Source organism: Lissotriton vulgaris, chromosome 2_1 (genome assembly GCF_964263255.1).
Source record: "Lissotriton vulgaris chromosome 2_1, aLisVul1.2, whole genome shotgun sequence".
Lineage (NCBI taxonomy): Eukaryota > Metazoa > Chordata > Amphibia > Caudata > Salamandridae > Lissotriton > Lissotriton vulgaris.
The window spans coordinates 750,499,439-750,525,732 of record NC_141687.1 but is presented as its reverse complement, the minus strand read 5'-3'; the positions used below and the strand labels follow the sequence as shown (position 1 = coordinate 750,525,732).

The 26,294-nt window shown below is 49.1% G+C and overlaps 2 protein-coding genes across 3 annotated transcripts in view; one reads left to right on the top strand and one right to left on the bottom strand.

Annotated features, from left to right (window-relative positions):
• Nucleotides 1–1,788: 1,788 nt before the first annotated feature.
• Nucleotides 1,789–26,294, bottom strand: part of LOC147731087 (uncharacterized) — a 654,619-nt gene continuing 630,113 nt past the window's right edge. For both annotated transcript variants that reach the window (XM_086956052.1, XM_086956053.1), the window contains one exon: nt 1,789–3,753. In XM_086956052.1, coding sequence (XP_086812178.1) covers nt 3,428–3,753 — 326 coding nt within the window. In that variant the 3' untranslated portion in view covers nt 1,789–3,427. The remainder of the gene's footprint in view (nt 3,754–26,294) is intronic.
• On the top strand, nt 19,236–24,485 carry LOC147731088 (uncharacterized). The gene is made up of 2 exons (XM_086956054.1): nt 19,236–20,379; nt 23,875–24,485. The coding sequence occupies exons 1-2, from the start codon at nt 19,236–19,238 to the stop codon at nt 24,483–24,485; spliced, it is 1,755 nt and encodes a 584-aa protein (XP_086812180.1).

The window sequence follows — 26,294 nt, the reverse complement described above, 5'->3', positions numbered from 1 at the left end:
TTCTACTGTAATGTATTCACTTAGGGCATAATTATGATGCCGGATGGTCGGACCACCAACCGCTATTGCGCAGTCAGGAGACCACCGACATGCTCGGGGGCAGTAAGACTGCTGCATTATGATGTGATCACCGGGTCTGTGATCTGATATGCTGCAGGCGCTTGCTGCAGCCATGTAAAAGGGCCGCAGAACATGCCTCCAACGGGCAACACCTCCTGCACTCTGCACCATGTACCATGCACATGGCACATGGTGCATGGAGGTGTGTGGGGCACTACACAGACGGGACTCTGTTTAGGGACCTCGTATCCATTTCGAAAACTATTTCATATTGTAATCCCAATGGAAGTGCCTGCCTCGCACCGCCGCCATTCTGGAACACAGCAGGGGCGTCTCTAGGCTCATGGCGGCCCTGGGCAGGGATCGTAGGTAGGGGGCCCCAGAAGAGGGGGTCCAGTGGGGCGGAGGCCAGTGAAGGGGGGGTCAGGGTGTTTGGAAGTGGAACAGAGCTGGAGGCCACCAAATCCCTGTCAGGGGCCTCCACGCATGGTGTGGTGGCCCCTGGGGTTTGGTGGCCCTGTGCAGGTGCACAGCTTGCACATGCCTGAGGCCGCCCCTGAACACAGCTCCGACGGCCGCCCCATCGGGAACTCTAATCCTGGCAGAGTCGACAGTCTTGCAACGTACAGAATTGGGTCCAATGGCAAGTTTCGAAATGTGGCTGTCGGAATAAAAGGATGTCGGCCTGTTGGTGACCCGACCGCCCAACATCCAAATCAGGCGCTTAGTTTCTAAGAGCTGATGTTACACATATACCAATCGGTTGCAAAATCTTTTAAGCAGTCCTCAGTTGCCAAGTAGCCCCTTGTCATGGATAGCTCTTAAAAAGAAACGGTCTAATTGCCTCAGCATACAATTTCCCCTTTCCTGATATAAGTATCACAATAAGTACTTTTGTGTATGCCATAATACATTTTAAGCAATAGCTCTTTCCTCTTCAATGTCACGCATGACACAGGGCCACTCTCATTTTTGTAAAGTCAAATTACGATGTAAAAGGTTTGTCTTGTAAGCCTCACAAAACCCCTGATGGGGATCAGTGTCGAAATAGTAGCTAATTTGCTTAGAAAATGAAAGTTGTATACCATTGGGAGCTAATTTTAATTTACAAACTGATCTTTTATGTGAGTTTATGGCCGAGCACGATGCATAGTTTTACCTTGGCTGACTACAAATTGTTATGGTCAATTTAAAGAAGGTTATTTGTGTTGCCAGCCTCAAGTAAAAGTAAACGGACCAACAGATGAAGAGGGCTGAACCAAAGCTCCTCTCTGTATGTATGCCAAACCGTCAATCACGCTTGCTTCCATCCACCAAAGCATACTATACAAGTGACAGCTGCTGAAGTGGGCTGACCCATTGCCCCAATAATTATAGTGCTAGAAGACATGCGCACATCCACCTAAAAGAAATGCACTTTAGAGCCAGTGTTTTCTTTGCCTGTGTTTTTTTTCTTTCAATTCTTTGTCCTGTGTGTTTAATCTGTGTGTTCAGATTACAGTAATTCAAAGCAAAGCCAGCTGTACCTTATATTTGCTCGTTTCAGAATAATATTTTCCTGTAATGTGCATTAAGAATGATAATTGGTATATAAACACGTTTAAGTATACCTGCATGCCGTTCTGTTAAAATTATACGCAGTGGTTAGTTTTTTATTTTCAAATTTGATTGCAGACATTTGACCATCGCATATAGAAGACAGCGTGTTTTCTGTTTGTTCTTGTCCTTTATTGCTGTAAATTACTTTCATTAAAAATACCTTTTGAATCTGCTTGCAAAGGCCGGAACCTTTGCCTATGTCAAACGTTTGCATAATAATTCCCAAAATGTGTCCTCTTTCTACTACAAATCGTAATTCATTTATTCACAACTGTTTCAGTGAACAAAAAACACATTTTCAGTTATTGCTCCGCAATCGCAAGCTCTTGTTCTAGGTTGTAAAAATAGAGAGCTTCCTTTATCGCTGACTCCACATATATTCTGGCTTCCCATTAGGTATCACAACTTTGAATTGGAGCGACTTTCACTCACACGCCGACCGCACAGCTTGCTCATAACTTCAAAACGAAGATACAGTTCATCCAGTTTTTGTGAATTGTTTATTCCATGCAATCCATGATTTCATTGCTTATTCCTTTTCATCATGTCACATGAGGTACAACATGTAATCCCTGTTTCAAATGCTGCAGATATGCCTTCCAGGCCTTTTTCTGTAACATGATTCTTCGTTTTGAAGTTATGAGCAAGCTGTGCGTTCGGCGTGTGAGTGAAAGTCGCTCCAATTAAGCATGGGCGAATTTTGCGGATCTCGCGTTCGCGAATTTTGCGGATTTGCGAACTCGCAATCCGCAAAATCCGCGAATTCCCGCGAATTTGCGGATTTTGTTTTTTTTTGTGTTCGCCCGTGTTTCTGCCAGTTCGCGAGGGTTTTTACAATTTCGCAATTTGCGAACTTACCTGTCGGGTCGCAAGTTTTGCGAACTTTGCAAAATCCGCGAGCGAAACGGATTTTCCGCCCATACCTAGCTCCAATTCAAAGTTGTGTTACAAAGCACGTGGTAAATGAGCAGACCACGGTTTTAGGCAGCACGCAAAAGCTAACAAATTCAAAAAAGTTTGATTACGACATTAGCAAATCGGAGTGCACTTTGTCGTCCCCTTATCAATGTATTCCCATTATGTATCGACATGTGGACATGTGGCCTGGCATTGGACTACCCTCGTAACCCTAACTTCAGAAGTTAACGTTTCCCTTTCCTAAAGGTGGCACTCAAACTTTTCTGAGCTTGGTAAGTAAGTAGTTTTATATGAAGCACACAAGTGAGCATTTGCCTTTCATCCTTGATGCCACACAGCGCATGCACCAGATGATATGACTCTTCAGACATAGCAAAGCTGCAAAGGCAACGTGGCAGCTTCATAACTGTTTGTTAACATTTTGGGCCACCATCACTGCTCGAGTATGATTTGGCAATGTTAGTGTGATTCGATTCAACAGATAACAAATTGCAACTTTCAACAGGACGCTCAAAGAAACACCATTTGCTTACCTTACTACATGGAAATGATAAATGGTGAAGTGGAAACAAATCATTTTACTTCCTGTCCTCACCCAAGTCTCAAAAAGTGTGCAGTACAAGCTCTTTTAGGCTAAGAATGAAAGAAATTGGCCATTTAGTGGCAAACTAAGAATCTTTGGAAAATGTCCTACACATTCCATAGCAAGCAGGAGTTTTTGAGGAAACGGACTCCTGAGAGTTTTCTTGGAAGACCTCAGTACCACTTAGTAAGCTAAGACTGTTTCATACAACCCAGAAATGTAAACAGTAAGTAAAGAGCTTGGCCCCATTAACGCTCCATTGAAATATCAGGTGAGTTTTAAAATGTATATTTTTTCAGTCGTTTCATAGTCTTTCGTCACTTCACATTTGATCTCACATTCCTTGTCCTTGTTCTTTGGGTCAGTACGAAAAGTTACTGTTGAAGTATATCCAGAACTGTCCTCATCATCCAGGTTTTCAATACAGTCGTCGTCAATGGGGAACATCCCATCAAACCACGACACGTCGGCATTGCTTGCCCTGCATCCAGCTATAAAATATTTCAATTTAACAATCTCACCAGCCTTAGGATTACTGGTGAGGCACTGAATTTCTGAAGACTGTTCTTCCTCCTGAATTTTTGATTCACATCCTGAAAAGTATGAATAGAAACTTCATTTAAAATAGGAAATAATTAGTAGAGTACAATATTTAATAATTTGCTGACTGGCAATTCAGGCATAGTTGAACATATCACTCAGTTAAAAACATTAAATAATAATTGCCATGTGTTTCACTTTACCCTTCAAACCTGTACATACTGCGGCGAACCTACGATTCTCAGGGTACATTTCGTTACTTTTCTGCCAGCGTTATTGATTAACTGAAACATCCACATGTTCTGAAGATCCAGCTCCTTACTATCTCCGCCTAAAACTGGTGCTCACATCTCTTATGTCTCAACATTTGCCTCAACATTAGAAGACGGATAAGGAAAGACAGTGAGCACTTGTTTCACAATTAATTATTCATTTTTGTCCGTTTATAGAGGGAATTGTATAAAAAAGAGGCGATAGCTGATCAAAAAGACAAATCCAGAAAACACAGTCATATACATATTAATGTAGATGCCAAGAAAGCACGCGTCTCTCTAGAGTGGTCTTATATGCACCAGGTCATGTTATCTAGGATCTTCAGCTCTCCTTAGGGGATTTCAGCAGTCTCTGGTAAATGACAAACTGCTATCCACCACTGCTGCAGAAGACATCATTTTTTCCAATTACCAAGTCGGAGTAGGTAAACTTGCAGGGAAACAGCGTTTACAACGCTGTTTCCACAACGCAGTGCTATTACAATGTGGTTGTTACAACGACCACATTGTTAGTACGCAATACCTTTACATCGCAAGTCATTACAAAGACTTGCATTAGGGGGCGCAAAGGTATTGGATATAAAATCCAACACTTTCCCTTCTGTTGCGCAAACTGGAGTAGGAATAGTAGATAATACTATTCCTAAGTCCAGCACGCCCCCTACAGCAAGTAGTTGTAATGACTTGCAATGTAAAGGTATTGTGTACTAACAACACGGTTGTTGTAACGACCGCATTGTAATAGCATGCAATGTATTCGCATGCGTTGTAACATGCTATATTCAAGCTTGCCCATTATCACCCTTTGTATTTAAGTCTTTGCAGAGTCTTTAGTGCAACAGCTGAGATCTCAGATACTGCAAGATATTTAGAATGAAATTCAATCAAGATGAAATTAAATGTAGATTCTGAGAACCCCTGGATCTCGAAACCGCCACAACACCAGACTGCACTACAAAACCAGCACCCTCCATGCACTCAACCCAGGACGAGAACACACCTGCTTCCAGGCCACCCAAAGCGCACCCAAGATCCCTTCACCTGTCGGAACTGCAGCTTCACCAGCATCTGGCCCGCCAAACCATCAACCAGAGAACCCAATCACCTCCTATGCATCCTCCTCAACACCCGCTCCGCTCGCAAGCACGCCATCGAACTCTGGGACCTTCTAGACTCCACCACCCCGACCTCGACTTCCTGATGGAGACCTGGCTGAACACCACCTCGGCACCATACATCGCCATAGCCATCCCAGAAGGCTACAAGAGCTCCCGCAGAGACCGCACCAACGGAGTGGGAGGGGGAATCACCATCATCCACAAGAACACCCTCCAAGTCTCGACCAACACCGACGACACCCTCACTACCGCCGAGCACATGCACTTCCAGATCCACACTGACCCCAACACCACCCTCAGAGGTACACTCGTCTACAGACAACCAGGACCCCGACCACAGTTCAGCGATACCATCGCCAACCTCATCAGCACACACGCCCTCGCTTCCACTACATCCTCCTTGGGGACCTGAACTTCCACCTCGAGAACAACAACGACGCCAACTCCACCGCCCTGATCGACAACCTTGCCAACCTCGGACTCAAACAGCTCATGATGACACCCACCCACGCTGCTGGACACACACTGGACCCCATCTTCTCCACAAGTCCCCACGTCTCCTTCAACCACACCACCGAACCCCACTGGATCGACCACAGATGCGTCCACTTCACCTTCAGGAAACCCACCACACACCACCGCACCCAACAGATGCCACGCCGCTGCTGGGGCAAGGTCACCGAGGACCAACCGACCACCACCCTCGCCTTGGGACCACCCGCCAACCCCACCGACCCCGACACCGCCGCCATCAACCTCAAACAGTGGATAAACGACTGCGCCAACACCCTCGCCCCTCTCAGGACCCCCGCCACCAATCACACCAACAAGAAAGCCACAAGGTTCACCAAAGAACTCCGGACCTCCAAGCGCACCTGTCGGAAGCTGGAGAAGAGCTGGCTCCGCAACCGTGCACCAGCCAGCTACACAGCCCACAAGAACGCCACCCGCAGACACCACCAACTCATCAGGACCGCCAAGAGGACCGCCTTCAAGGACCGCCTAGACAGCAAAGCACACAACAGCAAAGAGCTCTTCAACATCGTGAAAGAACTCTCCAACCCCAGCTCCAACACCAACGACATTCCCCCATCGCAAGACCTGTGCGACTCACTGGCCACCTTCTTGTACCGCAAGATCACCAACATCCACTACAGCTTCAACACTGCCACCCCCACATCCACCACTGGGAGCACCACCCCACGACCACCACCCGCACCAATCGCCTGACCACCTGGTCCAACATCAGCGACAAAGACACAATCAAGACTATGAACTCCATCCACTCCGGATTCCCATCTGACCCATGCCCACACCACGTTTTCAACAAAGCCAGCACAGCCATCGCACCCCATCTCCGGAAAACAATCAACATCTCCTTCGAGACAGCAACCTTCCCGGAGAGCTGGAAGCACGCAGAGATCAATGCCCTAATGAAGAAACCCTAGGCGGACCCCAAGGACCTCAAGAACTTCCAGCCCATCTCCCTACTCTCTTTCCCGGCAAAAATCACGGAGAAGATCATCAACAGACAGCTGACCCGCTACCTCGAAGACAACAACATCCTGGACCCATCCCAGCCCGGCTTCCGCAGCAACCACAGCACAGAGACCGCGCTCATCGCCGCCACTGCCGACATCAGGATCCTTATGGACAAAGGAGAAACAGCCGCCCTCATCCTTCTGAACCTGTCAGCCGCTTTCAACACGGTCTGCCACCGCACCCTAACAGCACGCCTCCACAACGCCGGAATCCAAGAGAAGGCCCTGGCCTGGACCACATCTTTCCTCTCCGGCAGAACGCAGAGCTTCCGCCTCCCACCCTTCCGCTCCAAGACCACCGAGATTATGTGCGGCGTTCCACAGGGATCATCCCAACGCTGTTCAATATCTACATGGCACCACTCGCCCACGTCGCCCGACAACACAGCCTCAACATCATCTCCTACGCCGATGACACCCAGCTGATCATCTCCCTCACCGAAGACCCCCACACCGCCAAAGCCAACCTCCACAGAGGAATGAAGGCCGTCGCCGAATGGATGAAGGACGATTTACAAAAGGGGGGTGGTGATGAACAGAGTGTCTGAATTGAGCAGACCACTCTTACCCAGTCCAAAGATCAGGGCTTGATCCATCACCGTTATTTATCTCACTGCCCCATCCCAGCTCAGAACCTGGCTATATGCAAATCAGTCTGTCCCTGGCCCAGTGCATCATGGGAACAGGGCAGACTAAACTACCAAGCCAATTCTTTACCAGAAAGCTAACCGGGCCGAAGACGGCTGTAATGCCAGAAACCGGTCCCCGGGAGCTTGTTTCCTTCCCAGTGTAGGAATTGGCTTCTGTAGTTTGGTTTGTCCTGTTCCCATCATGCACTGGGACAGGAACAGACTAATTTGCATACAGCCAGGTTCTGAAACTGGGATGGTGCAGTGAGCTAAAAAACGGTGTTGGATCTAGCCCAGATCTTTTGACGGGGTGAGAGCTTTCTGCTTAATTCAGAGACTCTGTCCCTCACCACCCCCTTTTTGTAAATATTTTTGTCCACCCTAAGTGTGGAAGGGTATTCTCAGATGTGAGACCCTTGCTCATTGCACCATCAGGATTCAAGCAAACCGGGCCGAAGACGGCTGTAATGCCAGAAACCGGTCCCCGGGAGCTTGTTTCCTTCCCAGTGTAAGAATTGGCTTCTGTAGTTTGGTTTGTCCTGTTCCCATCATGCACTGGGACAGGAACAGACTAATTTGCATACAGCCAGGTTCTGAAACTGGGATGGTGCAGTGAGCTAAAAAACGGTGTTGGATCTAGCCCAGATCTTTTGACGGGGTGAGAGCTTTCTGCTTAATTCAGAGACTCTGTCCCTCACCACCCCTTTTTGTAAATATTTTTGTCCACCCTAAGCGTGGAAGGGTATTCTCAGATGTGAGACCCTTGCTCATTGCACCATCAGGATTCAAGCAAACCGGGCCGAAGACGGCTGTAATGCCAGAAACCGGTCCCCGGGAGCTTGTTTCCTTCCCAGTGTAGGAATTGGCTTCTGTAGTTTGGTTTGTCCTGTTCCCATCATGCACTGGGACAGGAACAGACTAATTTGCATACAGCTAGGTTCTGAAACTGGGATGGTGCAGTGAGCTAAAAAACGGTGTTGGATCTAGCCCAGATCTTTTGATGGGGTGAGAGCTTTCTGCTTAATTCAGAGACTCTGTCCCTCACCACCCCCCCCTTTTTGTAAATATGAATGGATGAAGGACAGCAGGTTGAAGCTGAATTCAGACAAGATGGTGGTCCTCATCCTCTGCTCCACCCCCTCAGCCTGGGACGACTCCTGGTGGCCAACATCACTAGGAACAGCCTCAGAACCCACCGACCACGCACGCAACCTGGGGGTCATCCTCGACTCTGCCCTCTCCATGACAAAGCAGGTCAACGCCGTCTCCGCCTCCTGCTTCAACACCCTCAGAATGCTCCGCAGGATCTTCAAGTGGATCCCCTCTGACACGAGAAAAAACGTCACCCAGGCCCTTGTCACCAGCAGACTGGACTACGGGAACGCCCTCTACGCAAAAAACACTTCTGCACACTCAGACCACTGCTTCTGCTCTGGCAGCAAATTTTACACCTGTAGGACTTGGCCTTTCTGGCTAAAACTCCCTAAACCTTTTGCTTTCCCCCTAGACCAGCTTTTTCCTGACATAGAGATGCCAATTTAGATGCTTTGGGTACTTTGCCACTGCTGATCAGTGTCAAAGTACAAGGGTTCCCAATGTAAAATGTAATGGTGGTTGGTTGGCCATGATTGGTATGGTTGCCTTACTAGTAAACGTCCCTAGTGATGTGCACTGTGTGTGCAAGGGCTAGTAATGTAAGGGCATGCAGAAAAGGAAACTCAGGCCTTCAGTGTAGGGCCTGCATGCAGAATGCTAAGTTAGCATGTTGTCCTGACAAGTGCAAACAATTGTCAGGCCTGACTTTCCCTTTTACATACACAATGGGCACCTTTGTGGTACGTCCCAGGTGCTTGAAATATGTATTATTGTACTTGGGTGTTAAGGTTTCCGGGAAATTCAATTAAAGTCAAATTCAAATTAATTCAATTAAAACATCAAATATTTCAACACATCATGCCAATTTAAAACCTATGTCACCTATATTCAACAAGCATAATGTAATGAAAGTGAATTTCAAAATCTTAAAATAATTAGCCAGCAATAGGAAACCCATAGTTTTTGACAAGTGTAGTGAAGAGAAATATATCCAGTTCCAATACTGCTGATGAAGACAATAATTCAATCTCTATATTTTAATTCTAAAAGGATTTAGAAATGTCGGAATTATTTACTATATTACACTCCACAACAGTTAATTATTTTCAACCGTATTGTGACACATTCTTTCTCAATATTCTTTCCCAATAGTCTTAAATTTGAAAAATTACCTTCGTGGGTTAGTAACATGATACAATGTTTTTTTTAAATATCCAATAGTAATCTTTATAATTATATTCTTAAACCACCCTACTTAAATTTTAATTATGTAAGTTTTTTTAATTCTTTCATGCTGTAGTATTTAATGTCTTTTAAAGTAGCATAGTATCTATGTATTTGAAAAGTAGAAATTATATTTATGCATCTCTAACTATTTTCATCCAATTTTTCCTTTTTCTTTCTCCTCTTTTTTTATTCTTCTGCTACTCTTTGAGAGTTGCAGAGAAATAGAGAGACAGGCTTTTTCAATAAAATGTTTATTGAACAGTCTTCTTTCTCATGCAAGAGAAGTGAACTGCTACATTCGTTATGCAGACTGCATAGTATAATGCGTACAGCGAGAATAGTATTATAAAATAATACTGTATGGTTTCTAAGCCATATAAAAATACATACATAAATACACAGGCTAAAATACTCAACTGGTGCTTCTAAAATACGCCTACCCCAATGTACCTAACCTAAGTCTAGTATGAGGGAAGAAGTAAGTATTGTGTAGCATAGGTTAAGTTTTTTGGGCAAGAATCTACCAAAGGTTTCTCTAGGTTCTAATCAGCTCCATACCTTGGTCAGAATGAAGGAGGTCTGGTATCTCTGTCTCGGGACTCGATTTCCCAACACCCCGCAAGGGGAGCTTGGAAACCCTGGAGCTGGATTCTCGGCAGGAGAAGAGCAGCTTCTAGATCAGTGCGTCAGCTTGAGTCAGCTTCCTTCGGCACTTGCTGTAGCGAGCTGCGTCGGGCAAGTCGGTTGTGGATCTGCTCAGAACCACCGTAGTTTGCTATAGCAAGTGAAGGTATATTTATACCTTGAAGGTGTTTAGGAATGCCATAGTTTGAGGTAAAGTCGGGCATATGAGCGTCATAATGAACCCCTTGGGAATAGTTGTTCATTGTAAAACAAACCGAGTTCTTGGAGAAATCAATATTCAAGCAAGAGGGAAGTCTCTGACTGCTTAAGCTGCTTTTCCAAGAAATCATTGAGACGTTTGGTACGGGTGTAAGTAGCCACACCTGTATTTGGGTAGCATGGGCTATGCCTAAATAAGGTCTTGATTTCTATGCCTATAAATGAGCAATGCGAATTGTACCTATATAAGGACATGATTCGTGAAAATTCACTTGAAGCCTAAAATGCCACACAACAACCTTGGTCTCCAAAAGAAGTCACTGGACCCACCTAATAGTGGAGACCTGAGGGCAGTTCTCTCACAGCCCTAATCTAGTTCCTAATGGATGACCCGCAAACAGGACACCCTCTCCAGATCCGACAGGTGGTAGAGAACTTAGGATCAGAAGCAGTCCGCCTGACAAACTTCTTTCTTTCTCTTCCGTTTCTATATTCTTGATATTCTCTTTGGGTAAGTTACGGAGATTAGGGAAGTGATGTTGGTACAAGGGGACAAAGTTAGAGTTTGCTTTCAGAATTGCAGCTGCTCCCATTTTTTTCCACAGTAGATGCTTCCAGTTTACAAAGCATAGGCAGGAGAGCATTTTTTTATGTTTTGCCTTACAGACATTCAGTCATGGCTACTACACGTTTTGATTCCAATCGTCTTCTACACACCATTTTCTGCAACTGCGAATCACCTAGACACACTTCCACAATAGGAGACAACGCCTCAGAGCCATGTACACCTCGTTATGTGGAACGTCATTGGCCTCCTAGATCCAGTAAAATGGGGTTGATCCTATGGGCTGCCAAACAATAGGTGGCTGATTAGCTCCTCTTGAAGAAGAAGCAGGGCCGGACTGGGAACTGAAAGCAGCCCTGGCAAATTTTGTCAGACCAGCCCCCATCAGGCACATAGCAAGCCAGCCCTCGTCCGGCGCGTAGCGAGCGAGCGAGCCCAATGAAATTTTTGGAAATCGACAGACCAAAATGGTGAATTTTACAGCACATTTTCATCACATATTCAAATTGTATCAACCTTCAAAGCACAGCAAAGAGTAGACGATGACCTTAAACAACATCCGGTTCCCCACCCAGTCATATGTACCCATAGGCATTCTTTCAGAGAGCACCAAAAATAGACACAAGTAGTGAATCAGAGAGAACAAAGTAAAAGTGAGACCAGCCCCCACATGGTGTGTAGCGAGCAAGTGCCGTGAGCAACCACTAGGGGGAGGGAGAATAGAGATAGAGAGAGGGGAGAAAGAGAGGGTGAGAGAGGGAGAGGGAAGAAAGAGGGGGGAGAGAGGGAGAGGGAAGAAAGAGGGGAGAGAGGCAGAGGGAGAGGCAGAGGGAAGAAAGAGGGGAGAGAGGCAAAGGGAGAGGGAGGGGGAAGAAAGAGAGGGGAGAGAGGCAGAGGGAGAGAGAGAGGGGGAAGAAAGAGAGGGGAGAGAGGCAGAGGGAGAGAGAGGGGGTGAGAAATACAGGGATAGAAAAGGGAGAGGGGAGAGAGGCAGAGGGAGAGAGAGGGGGACGAAAGAGAGGGGAGAGAGGGACGAAAGAGAGGGGAGAGAGGGACGAAAGAGAGGGGAGAGAGGCAGAGGGAGAGGCAGAGGGAAGAAAGAGAGGGGGAGAGGTAGAGGGAGAGAGAGGGGGAAGAAAGAGGGGAGAGAGGCAGAGGGAAGAAAGAGAGGGGAGAGAGGCAGAAGGAGAGAGGGGGGGAAGAAAGAGAGGGGAGAGAGGCAGAGGGAGAGAGAGGTGAAGAAAGAGAAGGGAGAGAGGGAGAGGGAAGAAAGAGAGGGGAGAGAGGGAGCGGGAAGAGGGAGAGGGAAGAAAGAGAGGGGAGAGAGGGAGAGGGGAGAGAGGGAGAGGGAAGAAAGAGAGGGGAGAGAGGGAGAGGGAGAGAGAGGGGGAAGAAAGAGAGGGGAGAGAGGCAGAGGGACAGATTAGAAAGAGAGGGGAGAGAGGGAGAGGGAAGAAAGAGGGGAGAGAGGGAGAGGGAAGAAAGAGAGGGGAGAGAGGCAGAGGGAGAGAGAGGGGAAGAAAGAGAGGGGAGAGAGGCAGAGGGAGAGGGAAGAAAGAGAGGGGAGAGAGGGAGAGGGAAGAAAGAGGGGAGAGAGGGAGAGGGAAGAAAGAGAGGGGAGAGAGGGAGATGGAAGAAAGAGGGGGGAGAGAGGGAGAGGGAAGAAAGAGGGGGGAGAGGCAGAGGGAGAGGCAGAGGGAAGAAAGAGAGGGGAGAGAGGTAGAGAGAGGGGGAAGCAAAAGAGGGGAGAGAGGGAGAAGCAAAAGAGGGGAGAGAGGGAGAGGGAAGAAAGAGAGGGGAGAGAGGGAGAGAGAGGGGGAAGCAAAAGAGGGGAGAGAGGGAGAGGGAAGAAAGAGGGGAGAGAGGCAGAGGGAGAGGCAGAGGGAAGAAAGTGAGGGAGAGGAGAGAGGGAGAGGGAAGAAAGAGAGGGGAGAGAGGGAGAGGGAAGAAAGAGAGGGGAGAGAGGCAGAGGGAGAGGGAGAGGGAAGAAAGAGAGGGGAGAGAGGCAGAGGGAGAGGGAGGGGAAGAAAGAGAGGGGAGAGAGGCAGAGGGAGAGAGAGGGGGAAGAAAGAGAGGGAAGAAAGAGGGGAGAAAGAGGGGAGAGAGGGAGAGGGGAGAAAGAGAGGGGAGAGAGGGAGATGGAAGAAAGAGAAGGGAGAGAGGGAGAGGGAAGAAAGAGGGGGGAGAGAGGGAGAGGGAAGAAAGAGGGGAGAGAGGCAGAGGGAGAGGCAGAGGGAAGAAAGAGAGGGGAGAGAGGTAGAGAGAGGGGGAAGCAAAAGAGGGGAGAGAGGGAGAAGCAAAAGAGGGGAGAGAGGGAGAGGGAAGAAAGAGGGGAGAGAGGCAGAGGGAGAGGCAGAGGGAAGAAAGAGAGGGAGAGGAGAGAGGGAGAGGTAAGAAAGAGAGGGGAGAGGGGGAGAGGGAAGAAAGAGAGGGGAGAGAGGGAGAGGGGAGAGAGGGAGAGGGAAGAAAGAGAGGGGAGAGAGGCAGAGGGAGAGGGAGGGGGAAGAAAGAGAGGGGAGAGAGGCAGAGGGAGAGGGAGGGGGAAGAAAGAGAGGGGAGAGAGGCAGAGGGAGAGAGAGAGGGAAGAAAGAGAGGGGAGAGAGGGAGAGGGAAGAAAGAGAGGGGTGAGAGGGAAGAAAGAGAGGGGAGAGAGGGAGAGGGAAGAAAGAGAGAGGGAGAGGGAAGAAAGAGAGGGGAGAGAGGCAGAGGCAGAGGGAAGAAAGAGAGGAGAGAGAGGCAGAGGGAGAGAGAGGGGGAAGAAAGAGAGGGGAGAGAGGCAGAGGGAGAGGGAAGAAAGAGGGAGAGGGAAGAAAGAGAGGGGAGAGAGGCAGAGGGAGAGAGAGGGGGTGAGAAATACAGGGATAGAAAAGGGGGAGAGGGAGAGAGAGGCAGGGGGAGAGGGAGAGAGAGGCAGAGGGAGAGGGAGAGAGAGAGAGGGAGAGAGGGAGAGAGGGGGAGAGAGGGAGAGAGAGGGAGAGGGATAGGGATCACACGGTTCCCTTTTCTGTCCGCATTTGTATTTTCTTTTACCTTTCATCTCTACACCCCGACTGGCTCCGCTTCAGCCACCTATGGGGCAACATGCATTCCAGACAGAGCACGACTGTGTTACCTGTACGTCTCAATATTGACAGCAGGCAACACTTAAACCAAAAGGTCCATAGTCATGCAGACGTTTTAAGGTTATGGACATTAGATAAATGCACATCCACCGAGTCTGAAGGTGAAATGGAACACATTACACAGTCTGTTCTCATCCTATCACCAGCCAAGGATCCAGCCTTCCTGGACCAAACTTGGACACCTCTGAGTCAGCATTTCAAAACTTGTACACTGCAGCAGATCCAAAGGAAGACACAGCTTTTTTGACATTACGTTTGTCCGCCTCACTTTCCTTTGCTCCTCAAAGTACAAACAAATGCGTGATCACACGATTACCTCCAAGATTTAAACACAACTGGATTTTTAGTCAAAAATATGTAGATTTCACTGTTAGGAGTTATCACTAAGGCACATGATATGGCAATTTCAATGGACACCACGGGGTCAGGTTTGCAGGATACACCGCTCTGTACAGTTGTACTACATTGAGTACCTTTCTGGCTCTGCCAGTGATTTACAACAATAAAGTGTGTCTGCATCTCACTGAATAGTTTCTCAAACTAAGAGAAAAAATAGCTCGGCGCAGCCTACAGATTCCATGCCCAATCCCTCAAAGTTACAGCAATTGCTGATCACTAATATTAATCCAACCCATGCCTAGGCCGTGATTAAAGTAAGAGAACGAACAAAGCAGCCACCAAGCCTGCTTTTTTTAGCTTAGTTCAGATCTCCTACTTTAACCGAGACCTGCCGGCCTGTCCGCCCGCACCATGCGCGCAGTTCTGTGCCATACATGAAAGGAATAGAGCCACACAACGTTTGTTTTCAAAACATGCTGTCCACAGTGCATGCACTAACTCTGTAACTCTGGAAGTTAAAGAGGTAACCAACCACCGCTTTATTTCTGAGATACGGTGCATTGCAGTGAATGGGCTTACTAAGAGAATACCTAGCTAGTACATTCACTGTAGACAGCTAATTGGTATATGGTACCTTTTTAACAAGTTTATGATAGTTGATTGCTGACTTTTCTAGAAGCATTCACCTCCAGGATGTGACTTGTCATGTGACTTGTGAACATTTGTGTGGGGTGAGTTGGCATGTCCAGGGTGTACCACCATCCATAGAAAGTGGCGAACAAGAAGGCACCGAGGTCCATTTACAACTCACCCATGCTGTTGGTTCATCATGAATGAAAGTTATGTAATGTGGAGTGATCAACCAGTGGCTGAGGGGGGCTGGCCTATTCACCCTGAATATCGATGGTAGAAGCTTTGCAAGACAGCTAAAAATGCCTCTGCCTAACCTAAAAATACACTGCATCATATAAATCACAACTATGAGACGAAGCCTTGACATTCATGATAAACCTGACTAGTATACATGTAGGCTGCTTAGAAATAGAATTCCGCGAAAATGGATCTCCAGCCCCGGCAGGAATTTAGACTCCTTCAAGATCAAAATATAAAACAATGAGTGTGATGACCTCATTACCTCATCAATGGTGAATGTGGAACATATCCTCCAGTACTTCAAAAGGAGAAAAGACAAATCTTGGACTGGTGCGCGAATCACCAATAAGGACACTCACTGTGTATTTTTAGATTTAACTGTAGAGTTTGCTGTTAGAGGTTGGTGTGCCTGCCACCAAGCACTATTAGAGCGTTGTTGAAATGGAGCAAAAATACTTTCAAGATGGTGCCCCAACTTGATGACGTGACCACATCCACTTTGCAGTCTATTTTGTTAACAATTAAGCATTTCACCGGAGAGTGTAAGAAAATATGTTCCTGACATGATGGCTGTGACGTACACACAGAAAGCAGCAAGAAAAGCTACTCGTGAAGCAGAACAACACTGCGCAAGCAATGGTCACCCAGCCCTCGACGAGAAGAACGCTTGCAGATAGATGCTCACTCACAATGGCCGCTCAGTATGTGCTGACTCAAACTGCCATGCTGATTCCAGTAGGTACAATAACAAATGAGAAAAAAATAGCTTTCTAACTGTGCGCCGAATCAGCAAGCCCCCATGCGTGTACTCACAATCCAAATAAAATCCTGTGACAGGAAATCTTCTGCTGCAACTACGTCATTTATGGTTGGGGCTTTTAAACAATGTTTGGGTCCAAATTATCCATCCTTGTTGCCAATAATTATGTGGTGATCCACACCGAGAGTGTTGGTGTTCTTGAAGATGAAGTTTATTACATATCAGAAGCCCCAAGCCCATGCATCCTCTGTTCAGTCAGCCAGCCACCAACTGCCCTGCATGGAATAATACCCCTGCATAATTCCTCTTACTGGATACAAACATCTACATAACCCCACGAGGCAGACTGGGTGATGCAGAGCCGCAACACAGCAAGAGCATACAACATTATTCAACAGTTAATATAATGAGGTAACATACTACACCCCAGCCTACCACATAGTGAGATGCCCCCAAGTGGGTGGAGATTTCTAACTATGGTGGTAGTCCTCCAAAGACCAGGGTCTCCATTCATCGAGTAGGCAGGCAGGCCACTCGCTTTGTTCTAAATGACCTCCTTAATCAGTTGTAGAGTAGTAGATATCTATTTCTATTTTTCCATACACCACCTGCCGTGCATCCTCATATAAATAATTGTCTATGGATAGCACTAGAGTCAGAGCCTCAGTTAAATTTGCTACCATTTGAAGGTGTGCCAGAAGAAGAATCCCCCGCTGGGGTGTGACAGTAATATAGAGGCTGCACCATCCGTGGGGGAGGACCCAAGAATTCCTCAAAAGCTTGTGGAGAGGTTCCCTGGAGCAAGGGTAGGCAGTGCAATCACGGTTGCACTGTCCGGCTGGGTGTGGCCCGTCATACTGCACCCCAACATTCATTTTTACCCAACAGAAGAGCATGTGTAAAATGTTGATTTAATGGGCGAGGAGGCCACCTGATGTAAAATGGAGAAATCTGATGAAACTTTACCTCCACCCAGAAGCACATTTTCCCCGACTTCACCAGCAGTGGGTGAGGCCTCACTCGAGCCAGCCGCATGGCTTTGGTTCTGCACAAGTCCCTCTTGGAACCTCGAGTTTAAAAAGAGACGACCTTTGCCCTGTACCAAAGGTTTTGTGGTGTAGGAATGTTAAACTGGCAGCTCAGTGGGTTTCGCATCTACTGCAGTGGCTGTAAAATCCAGAATCCAAGCAGCTAGGCCTTTCATGACTGGTGAGGTTGAAAGGTGACAAAGCATGTACATTCACTTTCGGAGTAATCGAAAATATCTGCAAGCTCTGATTTTAAAAGCAAAGCGCCCCGAACAAACAGCCTAACACAAAAGAGTGTTTTTTATTTTAACATTATTGCTGCCTTTATATTGACGACCTGAGAGTAAATGCGCTGTTTCTTGGTGCCTCTTTGGGAATGGGAATACCCTGAAGTGATTTTTAAGTGCAGTTAAATGGTGCAGGATACAGACATAGTCTTGATTTCACATTCTGCACAATGATAATAACCATCAGTGCTACGCAGTCTCGGGCCAAGAGTTTATAACTTATCAAGTCCACCCGTCCAGGGCCAGGCCTGCGCTGCTTGCTTCTTTCAGTCTGGGGCCGGCCCGGGGCAGAAAAACGGACTCACCTCACTCTGGCCTGCTGATGCTGACTGCTGTTGGTGGGGTCACGGGGTGGCACTATGGCAAACACAGGAGGGTGGGGGGGGGCTAGGTGGCGGCGGCGCTAGCCTCTGCCAGTAGCCACTGTAGGAATAAAATTATGCAGGGGCCGCTTAGACTACAGTCCGTCCGTGCGCACCTCTGCTCCTCTCCTTAGTCACGCTCACTCTCAGTTAATTGCGCATGCGGAAAAGGGGGGCTTGGAGGGGGGGCAGCCGACCGCAGGGAGGTCCCCACCCCCGGGCTGATTGGGAGGGGCTAGTGGGGGGGGGTTGCATCAGAGCGCCAGCCTTGGGCTGGTTTTGGGCTGGTTTTGGGCTCCCTCGGTTCCTACTGAGGGAGCCCAGCTATATAATCCTCTGGCCCCTCCTCCCGGCCACCATTTTAGGTTGAATGACCTGGTGGCCGGGAGCTCATTAGTTAATTTGAAAATTTTGAATTTTGTGGTGTTTTATTCGTAGTCATGGCTAGTGAGGATTACCGAGTTCTTGAGGCGATCCGCCTTCTCAGTGAGGCTGGACGCCTGGACCTTGTGTTGGGTGACATGCCTGGAGCGGCGCGTCCTCGGCGGCAGGCCTCGGCTCGTGTTGCGGCGGTGGTCGCGGCGTGTGGTTCGCCGAAGAAGTCACGAATGAGGCGGCAAGTGAGAGGGGCCGCCCGCGCTCTAGAAGAGCGGCCCCTGGTACCGTGTCGCATGCGGGGGGGGAGACGGGTGCGCCGCGCGAGGCGGGATTGGAGGAGGGTGTGGTGCCGGCTCCCCTGGTGTCTGGGGGGCTGCCGGTGAGGTCGCTTTCGGTCCCCGCTGCCAGAGGCAAGCGGGCCGGTAAGCGCGGAGGCAGGAAGCGCTCGGCTTCTGCCTCCGTGTCGCATGACGCAGAGCTATCGAGTGGGGAGCTGGCGGTTGATGCGCATGCGCGCGCTGGAATCCCCGGGCCTCGCGCTGGCGGTGAGGGTGTTTTGCCGGCTGTTGGGCCTACTGGACAGTTTATGGATCTCACGGATTTGGGGGCTCGAGGGAATGGACAGGCTGTAACTCCGCTTGTGTGTGCAGAAGCTGGTGGTGCTCGTTTTTCGACGCCGGCCCGTTTTTCTGGGGAGGTTGTGCGTGATGGTGATGTTGCTGTTGGTGCAGTACAGTCTGCTTTTGTACCATATAGCCCCCTGTTGTTTTCCCCCCCTGCCTCAACCCGGGGGGAGGTACTTTCTGTGCTCAGTGGTTCTGTGGGGGAGGGGGAGTGGGCGCAGGTGGAAAGGAGGGCAGGGGCAGGTTTGCTGGGTCAGCAGTCTGGTCGTGTTTTGTTGGGTGATCCACAGGATGTTTCTGGGGCTGGCAAGGGGTTCGTTGAGCCTTCTGTGGGCGGTGCTGTCAATTTTTCTTTGCAGGAGAGTGGTGATAGGTAGGTGGGTGCGAGATCTTGGGAGGGTTTGGATGTTTTTCCTTCCTGGGCAGAAGGGGTTCGTGATGCGGGCAGGGCTACACCCATCCAGGGCACTGATATGCTGAGTGGTTTTGGGGGCACTTTGAGTTTTCCGGGTTTGCCTGTTGGGGGGAGATCACTTGGGAGGATGGGGCAGCCCCACTCGGATATGCAGCAGAAAGGGCAGGGGGGGCTGGCTTCGGGACCTGCGTCTAAGATTGTTCAGGAGCTGTTGAACTGGAGTAGTGGTGGTGAGGACGTGGAGCCTTCCCCTCCTCGGCGGGTGTTGTCGGTTCGATCTAAGGGGTCTGTTTCTCAGGAAGTTGGTCACGTGCAGTTTAAGGATTCTAGTTTTTGTATGGCTAGTGGTATTGATAGTTTTGGTCGTTCTAGTAGTAAGGGTCCCGGCACATCAGTTCAGCCTTTTTCTTTGCAGGTCAGAGAGCGTTGTGGAGAGGCAGACTTGGTAGGGTGGAGTGCGGCCCAGTTGCACCGAGGAGAAGGGAGGGTGGAGCCTGGCGCGGCATACCCCGTACCGGCGAGGGACCCCGGCGCGGTCAACGTAAGCAGGTCAGGCGCGACCTCGTTGGCCCCAACGTCTTCCTTTCAGGATCTCGGCGCGGTCAGCAGAAGCAGGTCGGGCGCGTCCTCGCTGGCCCCAACTTCTCTTGCTACAGGTATCAGCGGGGTTGGCAGAAGCGGACCAGGCGCGTCCTCGCTGGCCCCATTGTCGGGTTCTTTGGATATCGGCGGGGTTGGCAGAAGCAGGACCGGCGCGTCCTCGCTGGCCCCACATGCTTCTTCTCATCAACAAAGGGATTCATCGTTGGTTAAAGTGTACAAAACTGGTCAACGTTCGGGGGAGTACAGACGGGTCCAGTCGGCTCCCCCGCCTCAGGTGTCTGTACGGGCTGGTAAGGCCCAGGTTGGTTTCAAAAGTCCGCCACAGGTGTTGGCCCCTCCTAGGTTGGAGGAATCGTTGGTTTTAGATTACGATGAGGAGAGCCCTGAGGAGGGCGAGATACGTGCTGAGGGTGCAAGGGGGGGGCTTTTTCACGCTTCTGATGATGTTTTACAGGCACCGGTGGTGGTGCGTCCGAGAAATACAGTCTCCAGACCAACCCGGGAGAGCGGCCCCGCGGTGAGGGTTCCTCGGTCAGGCGACGATGTTGAACAGATGGCATGGAGAGCGAGGCCGGCCCAGCTGCCTTTATTGAATCCAGGTGAGCTTGCTGGTCCACGGGACAAGCCGTTGATGGTTTCTGTTGGAACGGGGGGGGGATCCTCCTGCAGAGGGTGTGGATCTTAAGCTCCATAAAGGTCGTTATGTTAAGGATCAGGGAGTGGGCACGGGTGACGGGGGTGTGGGTTCTAAGGTGGATTCTGGGACTGTTACAGAGCTCATGGAGGTAGGTAAGGATCCCCCACACAGCAAGGAGCTTAAAATAAAGAAATTGCCTTACATGGGCGTCACAAAACCGTTGGGCGCTCATTTAATGCTGTCCACTAAGGAAAGGATTTGGAAAGGGGAGTACGTGGAATTATTGAAGCTCTTACATAGGGAAGTTAGGTCTAAGGAGGGGTCTAAGGAGGAAGAGTACGAGTTGGCCAAGCGCCCTAAGGTTCCTTTGACCATCGAAAATTGGACTGCGGCATTTCTTATATATGCTAGCGTGTACTGTGAGAAATTCCCGGAGCGCTGTGTGGCCCTGTTTAAGTATATGGATGTGATCAGAAAGGCACAGATTACTGGCAGTGGTTATGCCTGGTCACAGTACGATGAGGAATTCCGGGCTCGGATGGCTTGGGATCCTGAAGCGAAATGGGGGAGTTAGATAATGACCTGTGGCAACACACTATGGGGGCATCAGCGGGTGGTAAGACGATTTTCACAGCTAGTGGGTATCCATTACCTTCACGGCCCTTTCAGGGTAAGCCCACCCGGGGTGGGGTGGGTGCAGCTGCGTCAGTTCAACCTGCCGATGGGACCTGTTGGGATTTTAACAGAGGATACTGCCCGAGAGAGTATTGCAAATTTAGACACGAATGCTCCCAATGTGGTAGAACGCACCCACTGTCCAGGTGTTGGGGGCCTCGGGTTACAAGGGGCAGGCAGTGGTCACAGCAGTCAGCCAATGCCCCTGCTCCTGCACAGCAGCCTCAACCTAACAGGGGGGGGAAAAACACTTCTGGAACTGGGCCCAAAGGCTCATACGCCAGTTAATCCTTTTCACTTGGCTGTGGCTCTGAAGGGTTATGGGAATGTCGAAGCTGCTAAGTTATTGTTGGATGGTTTTCAGGAAGGTTTTCGTCTTGGTTACACAGGGCCGCGGTTGCGGCGGTGGTCAAAGAATCTTTTGTCAGCCAATGAACATCCAGAGGTGGTACAAGACAAATTGGATAAGGAAGTGCGTGAGGGAAGGATGGCGGGTCCTTTTGATGATTGGCCCTTGGAAAATCTTATTGTCTCCCCAATTGGTGTGGTACCTAAAAAAGAGCCTGGGCAATTTCGTTTGATTCAACATTTGTCATGGCCGGAGGGCTCATCAGTTAACGATTTCATTGATGGTGAGGCCGCTTCCGTGTCTTATTCTTCAGTGGATGTGGCCATGGCCCTGGTTGTATCTGCCGGCACTGGTGCGGCAATGGCAAAGTGTGACATCAAATCTGCATTTCGTTTATTGCCGGTACATCCTGGGGATTGGGATCTTTTGGGGATTCAATTTCACGGAAAGTGGTATGTTGATAAGGCTCTTCCAATGGGTTGTTCCATATCCTGTGCGCTATTTGAGACCTTTAGCACATTTTTCCAATGGTTTTTCACCGACACGTCAGGACACCAGCTTGTGACTCACTACCTGGATGATTTCTTTTTTGTGGGTGCTCCCAATTCCTCAGCATGCCAGAATGCTTTGCGAACATTTCAAACTCTGATGGAATTTTTAGGTGTACCCTTGGCACCCGAAAAGACAATGGGCCCCTGCGCGACCGTGTCTTTTTTGGGGATCGAAATTGATTCTACTGTTATGGAGGCATGCTTACCAGTGGATAAAAAAGCAAAAATGTTGGACCTCTTACATGTGATGTTGAACAAGGCAAAGGTGACAGTGAAGGAAGTTCAGGTGCTGCTGGGCCATCTTAATTTTGCTTGTAGGGTGGTCAGGGCAGGTAGAACTTTTTGCAGGCGTTTGGGTAGAGCTCTGTCTGGTCAGTTTTTACCTCACCATCACGTCCGCTTGTCAGCAGGTGTTAAGGAGGATCTGCGGATGTGGGTAGCCTTTTTACACTCTTTCAATGGCATTCCTCTGTACAGAGAAGAGAATTGGATTTGGGACGTCTAAATTTTTTCGGATGCTGCAGGCAGTGATGGTTTCGGTCTTTACTGGCAGGGCAGATGGTGTGCTGAACAGTGGCCTGCTGCGTGGAAGAACGGAGGCAGGAGTATTGCCTTCCTTGAGCTTTTCCCTGTGGTGGTGGCGTTGACTTTGTGGGGTCAGGAGCTTGCTCGCAAAAAAGTGCTGTTTCGAATTGATAATAAGGCTGTAGTGGACATTATCAATCGGCAGTCGGCCAGGGATGCTCACATCTTGAAGCTCTTGCGAGTCTTTGTGTTGGGGTGCTTGACGTATGACATCAGTTTTAAGGCCGTACACATTCCTGGGGTGGACAATGACATTGCGGATGCTTTGTCTCGTTCACAGTGGGAGAGATTCCATGGGCTAGCCTCGGAGGCGGACAGGACGCCGACCCGCATGCCAGAACATCTGTGGACTGTAGGCGAGACAGCGTTTTGCAGCTGGTGGTAGGTTCGCTCGCAGTTTCCACTAGGACAGCGTATGAATTGGCCTGGAAAGAGTTTTTAGAATCTGGGGCCGGCTGGCGCGCTCCGGGCTGGAGACGATCTGAAGATGTGGTACAGTTCATTCTTCACTTGATAGACAGGGGTCTGACACGTGTGACGATTGCTGGTAAATTGGCTGGTATTGCGTTCATGGGCAAATTACTGTGGGGCTATTCTCCTTCGGCAGGGGAGGTGGGTAAGCGCATGCTGGAAGGTTGGTCTAGGGAGAGGGGTAGGGAACATATGGTTCGCCGACCTTTGTCTTGGCAGACGTTAGCCCGAGTTTTGCAGGTTTTGCCCTCAGTTTGTTTGAATGAGTTTGAGGTTTGGCTGTTTTCTACTCTTATGGTTTGGATGTTTTTTGGTGCTTTCAGAGTTTCTGAGTTACTGGGGTCGAAAGTTACTTTTGGGGTGGGGTGGGAGAATGTTCGATTTTTGGAAACGGGGTTGCACGTCTGGTTGGCTCGGGCAAAAACTGATCAACACAGCAAAGGGAGGGGCATTTGGCTGGAAGCTTCTTCCCCTTCTGAGACGTGTCCTTTGAGGTGGGCCAGGCGTTTGCGGGACTGTTCGGGGGCCGCCTTTGAAGGTCCTGTTTTTTGACATGTGGATGGTTCCAGGGTGACTGAGTACCAACTGCGCATGGTTTTGCGTAAAGCGCTGCGCTTCATGGGCTTGGATGAGACACAGTATGGTACGCATTCTTTCAGGATTGGGGCAGCAACAGAAGCTCATAACAGGGGTTGGTCGCAGCAAGACATTATGTCTTTAGGGCGTTGGTCCTCCAACTGTTTTAGGCGCTATGTGCGTACTGATCCTGTTATGGCGCCTGCGGATGATAATTTTTCTTGAGTTTGATGCTGCTTTTCTTTTTCAGGTTCAGTGGCCGGCCCCCGTTCTACTGTCATGACGATCTGGATAGTGGGACATTCCTTCATTAGGCGCGCGGAAGATCAAGCTATAAGAAGCTATTTTGGTTCCACACTTGGTATTAATTCTCGTCTTTTTAATGTTGTATGGAAGGGGAAGGGAGGTATGATCTGGAGGGAGCTTATCCCGGCCTTGAATTCTTGGTTGGTGGGAGGTATTTGTCCTGACGTGTTGCTCTTGCACCTTGGGGAGAATGACCTTTGTGGGGTGAAAGGAGTGGTTTTATTGAGAGCAATGAAGAAGGATCTTTCTCTTATTCGTCAACAATGGGCGGGTTGCCATGTTTTATGGACAGAATTGGTCCCTAGAAGAACCTGGAGGGGTGCGATCAAGCCTAGGGCGGTTGATAAGGCGCGAAGGAAGTTGAATCTGGAGGTTTCCCGTTTTTGTAGAGATCTGGGTTTTGGGCGGGTGTCCCATAAGGACATCCGGTATGACAATGTGGAATTCTTTCGCGGCGATGGTATTCACTTATCTCGTATAGGGATGGATTTATATCTATTGGAATTGCGAGAGGTGCTCTCCAGTTGTTTGAAGATTCAAAATTTCTTGGGTTGAGGTTCTGGTTCCTTGGTTGGTCGGTTTTGGGGGGCAGAAAGAGAGGAGGGTAATTCCTTTCCCCCTCTTTTCTGGGTGGCGGAAATTGGGCGTTCTTGGTCAGCTGGGACATGAAGGTTGTTGGGTTTTTGCTAAAGTTGGGCTATGGCTGGAAAAGTTTAAATAGTTGTTTCGTGGGGTGGTTACAAGGTTTTGGGTAATGTAAGTTGTTGGTGGGTAAGTTTTGCAATGTGATGTTTTGCGGTGGGTTGGGATGATATTTAAATGATTATCAGGTTTTGGTATTGTTTGAATTGTAATTATGTTGTGCTGGGTGGGGGCGGGGTTTGTGACGTGTTAGGGGCGGTCCTGACGTTTGGGGTTGTAAGGTAACATCTTATTTAGTGAGGACTAGTTTTGTGAGGCGGTTGCCAGGTTTGTATTGTTGTAAATATGCACCTGTTTCAATAAAAGCGGCCTTTTGCACACTTTCAATTTGGTCTGGTGTCTGCTCACCCCCCCTCACCCCTCCCTCCCAAGGGGGGCTTGGGGGGGGGCAGCCGACCGCAGGGAGGTCCCCACCCCCGGGCTGATTGGGAGGGGCTAGTGGGGGGGGGTTGCATCAGAGCGCCAGCCTTGGGCTGGTTTTGGGCTGATTTTGGGCTCCCTCGGTTCCTACTGAGGGAGCCCAGCTATATAATCCTCTGGCCCCTCCTCCCGGCCACCATTTTAGGTTGAATGACCTGGTGGCCGGGAGCTCATTAGTTAATTTGAAAATTTTCCCTCCCTCCCTCCCCTTTTCTCGGTTAGCTCTTTCTCTTATTTTCCCCGGGTCTTTTATTTATTTATTTATTTTCATTATTTATTTGTTTTATCTTCCATAATTTTAGGGTCTTTTGTCGGAACAGGTGGATATGGGGTAACAAAACATGTTGTTCATTGTCGCTTGGAACAGGTGCCGTGCGGAAATTGGGCGTTCTTGGTCAGCTGGGACATGAAGGTTGTTGGGTTTTTGCTAAAGTTGGGCTATGGCTGGAAAAGTTTAAATAGTTGTTTCGTGGGGTGGTTACAAGGTTTTGGGTAATGTAAGTTGTTGGTGGGTAAGTTTTGCAATGTGATGTTTTGCGGTGGGTTGGGATGATATTTAAATGATTATCAGATTTTGGTATTGTTTGAATTGTAATTATGTTGTGCTGGGTGGGGGCGGGGTTTGTGACGTGTTAGGGGCGGGCCTGACGTTTGGGGTTGTAAGGTAACATCTTATTTAGTGAGGACTAGTTTTGTGAGGCGGTTGCCAGGTTTGTATTGTTGTAAATATGCACCTGTTTCAATAAAAGCGGCCTTTTGCACACTTTCAATTTGGTCTGGTGTCTGCTCACCCCCCCTCACCCCTCCCTCCCAATGGAATTACAGCCGCACCCTAGAGAGGCGCGCCACGCGCAGACGCGGCAGAGGAGGAGACAAGGCATATTCTGCGTGCTGCGCACAGGAACCTCCTCCTCCTCGCTCCGTTTGTTTAAGTTAGGTTAGGTTGCACATTGAGTAAAGTGCACACACGCACCGGTCAATCAGGCTTGCTGGCGGCGCTACTATTCGGGGGCCAGGGCAAACAGGCATGCATCGGAACTGTCTGTAACTTTAAGTTGGAAGTCCGACTGAGAGAGTGAGAGTCTTGTTGTGGCTTCTTCTATCTAACTGAGTGACGTGACGCTACTGGGGGGCGATTTTCAGTCCGACCGTCACAGGCTGTGACGGGCGGACTGAAAATCGGCCCCCAGCCGCAAAACCAGCCCCCTTTTTGAAAACCGGCCCCCCACCCCCTCCAGCTGA

Coding starts and splice junctions, on each gene's coding strand:
- LOC147731088 (XM_086956054.1), top strand. CDS start 19,236: ATGCTGAGTGGTTTTGGGGGCACTTTGAGTTTTCCGGGTTTGCCTGTT. Junction 20,380..23,874: donor GCTGCCTTTATTGAATCCAG/GTGAGCTTGCTG, acceptor TTTCTTTTTCAG/GTTCAGTGGCCGGCCCCCGT.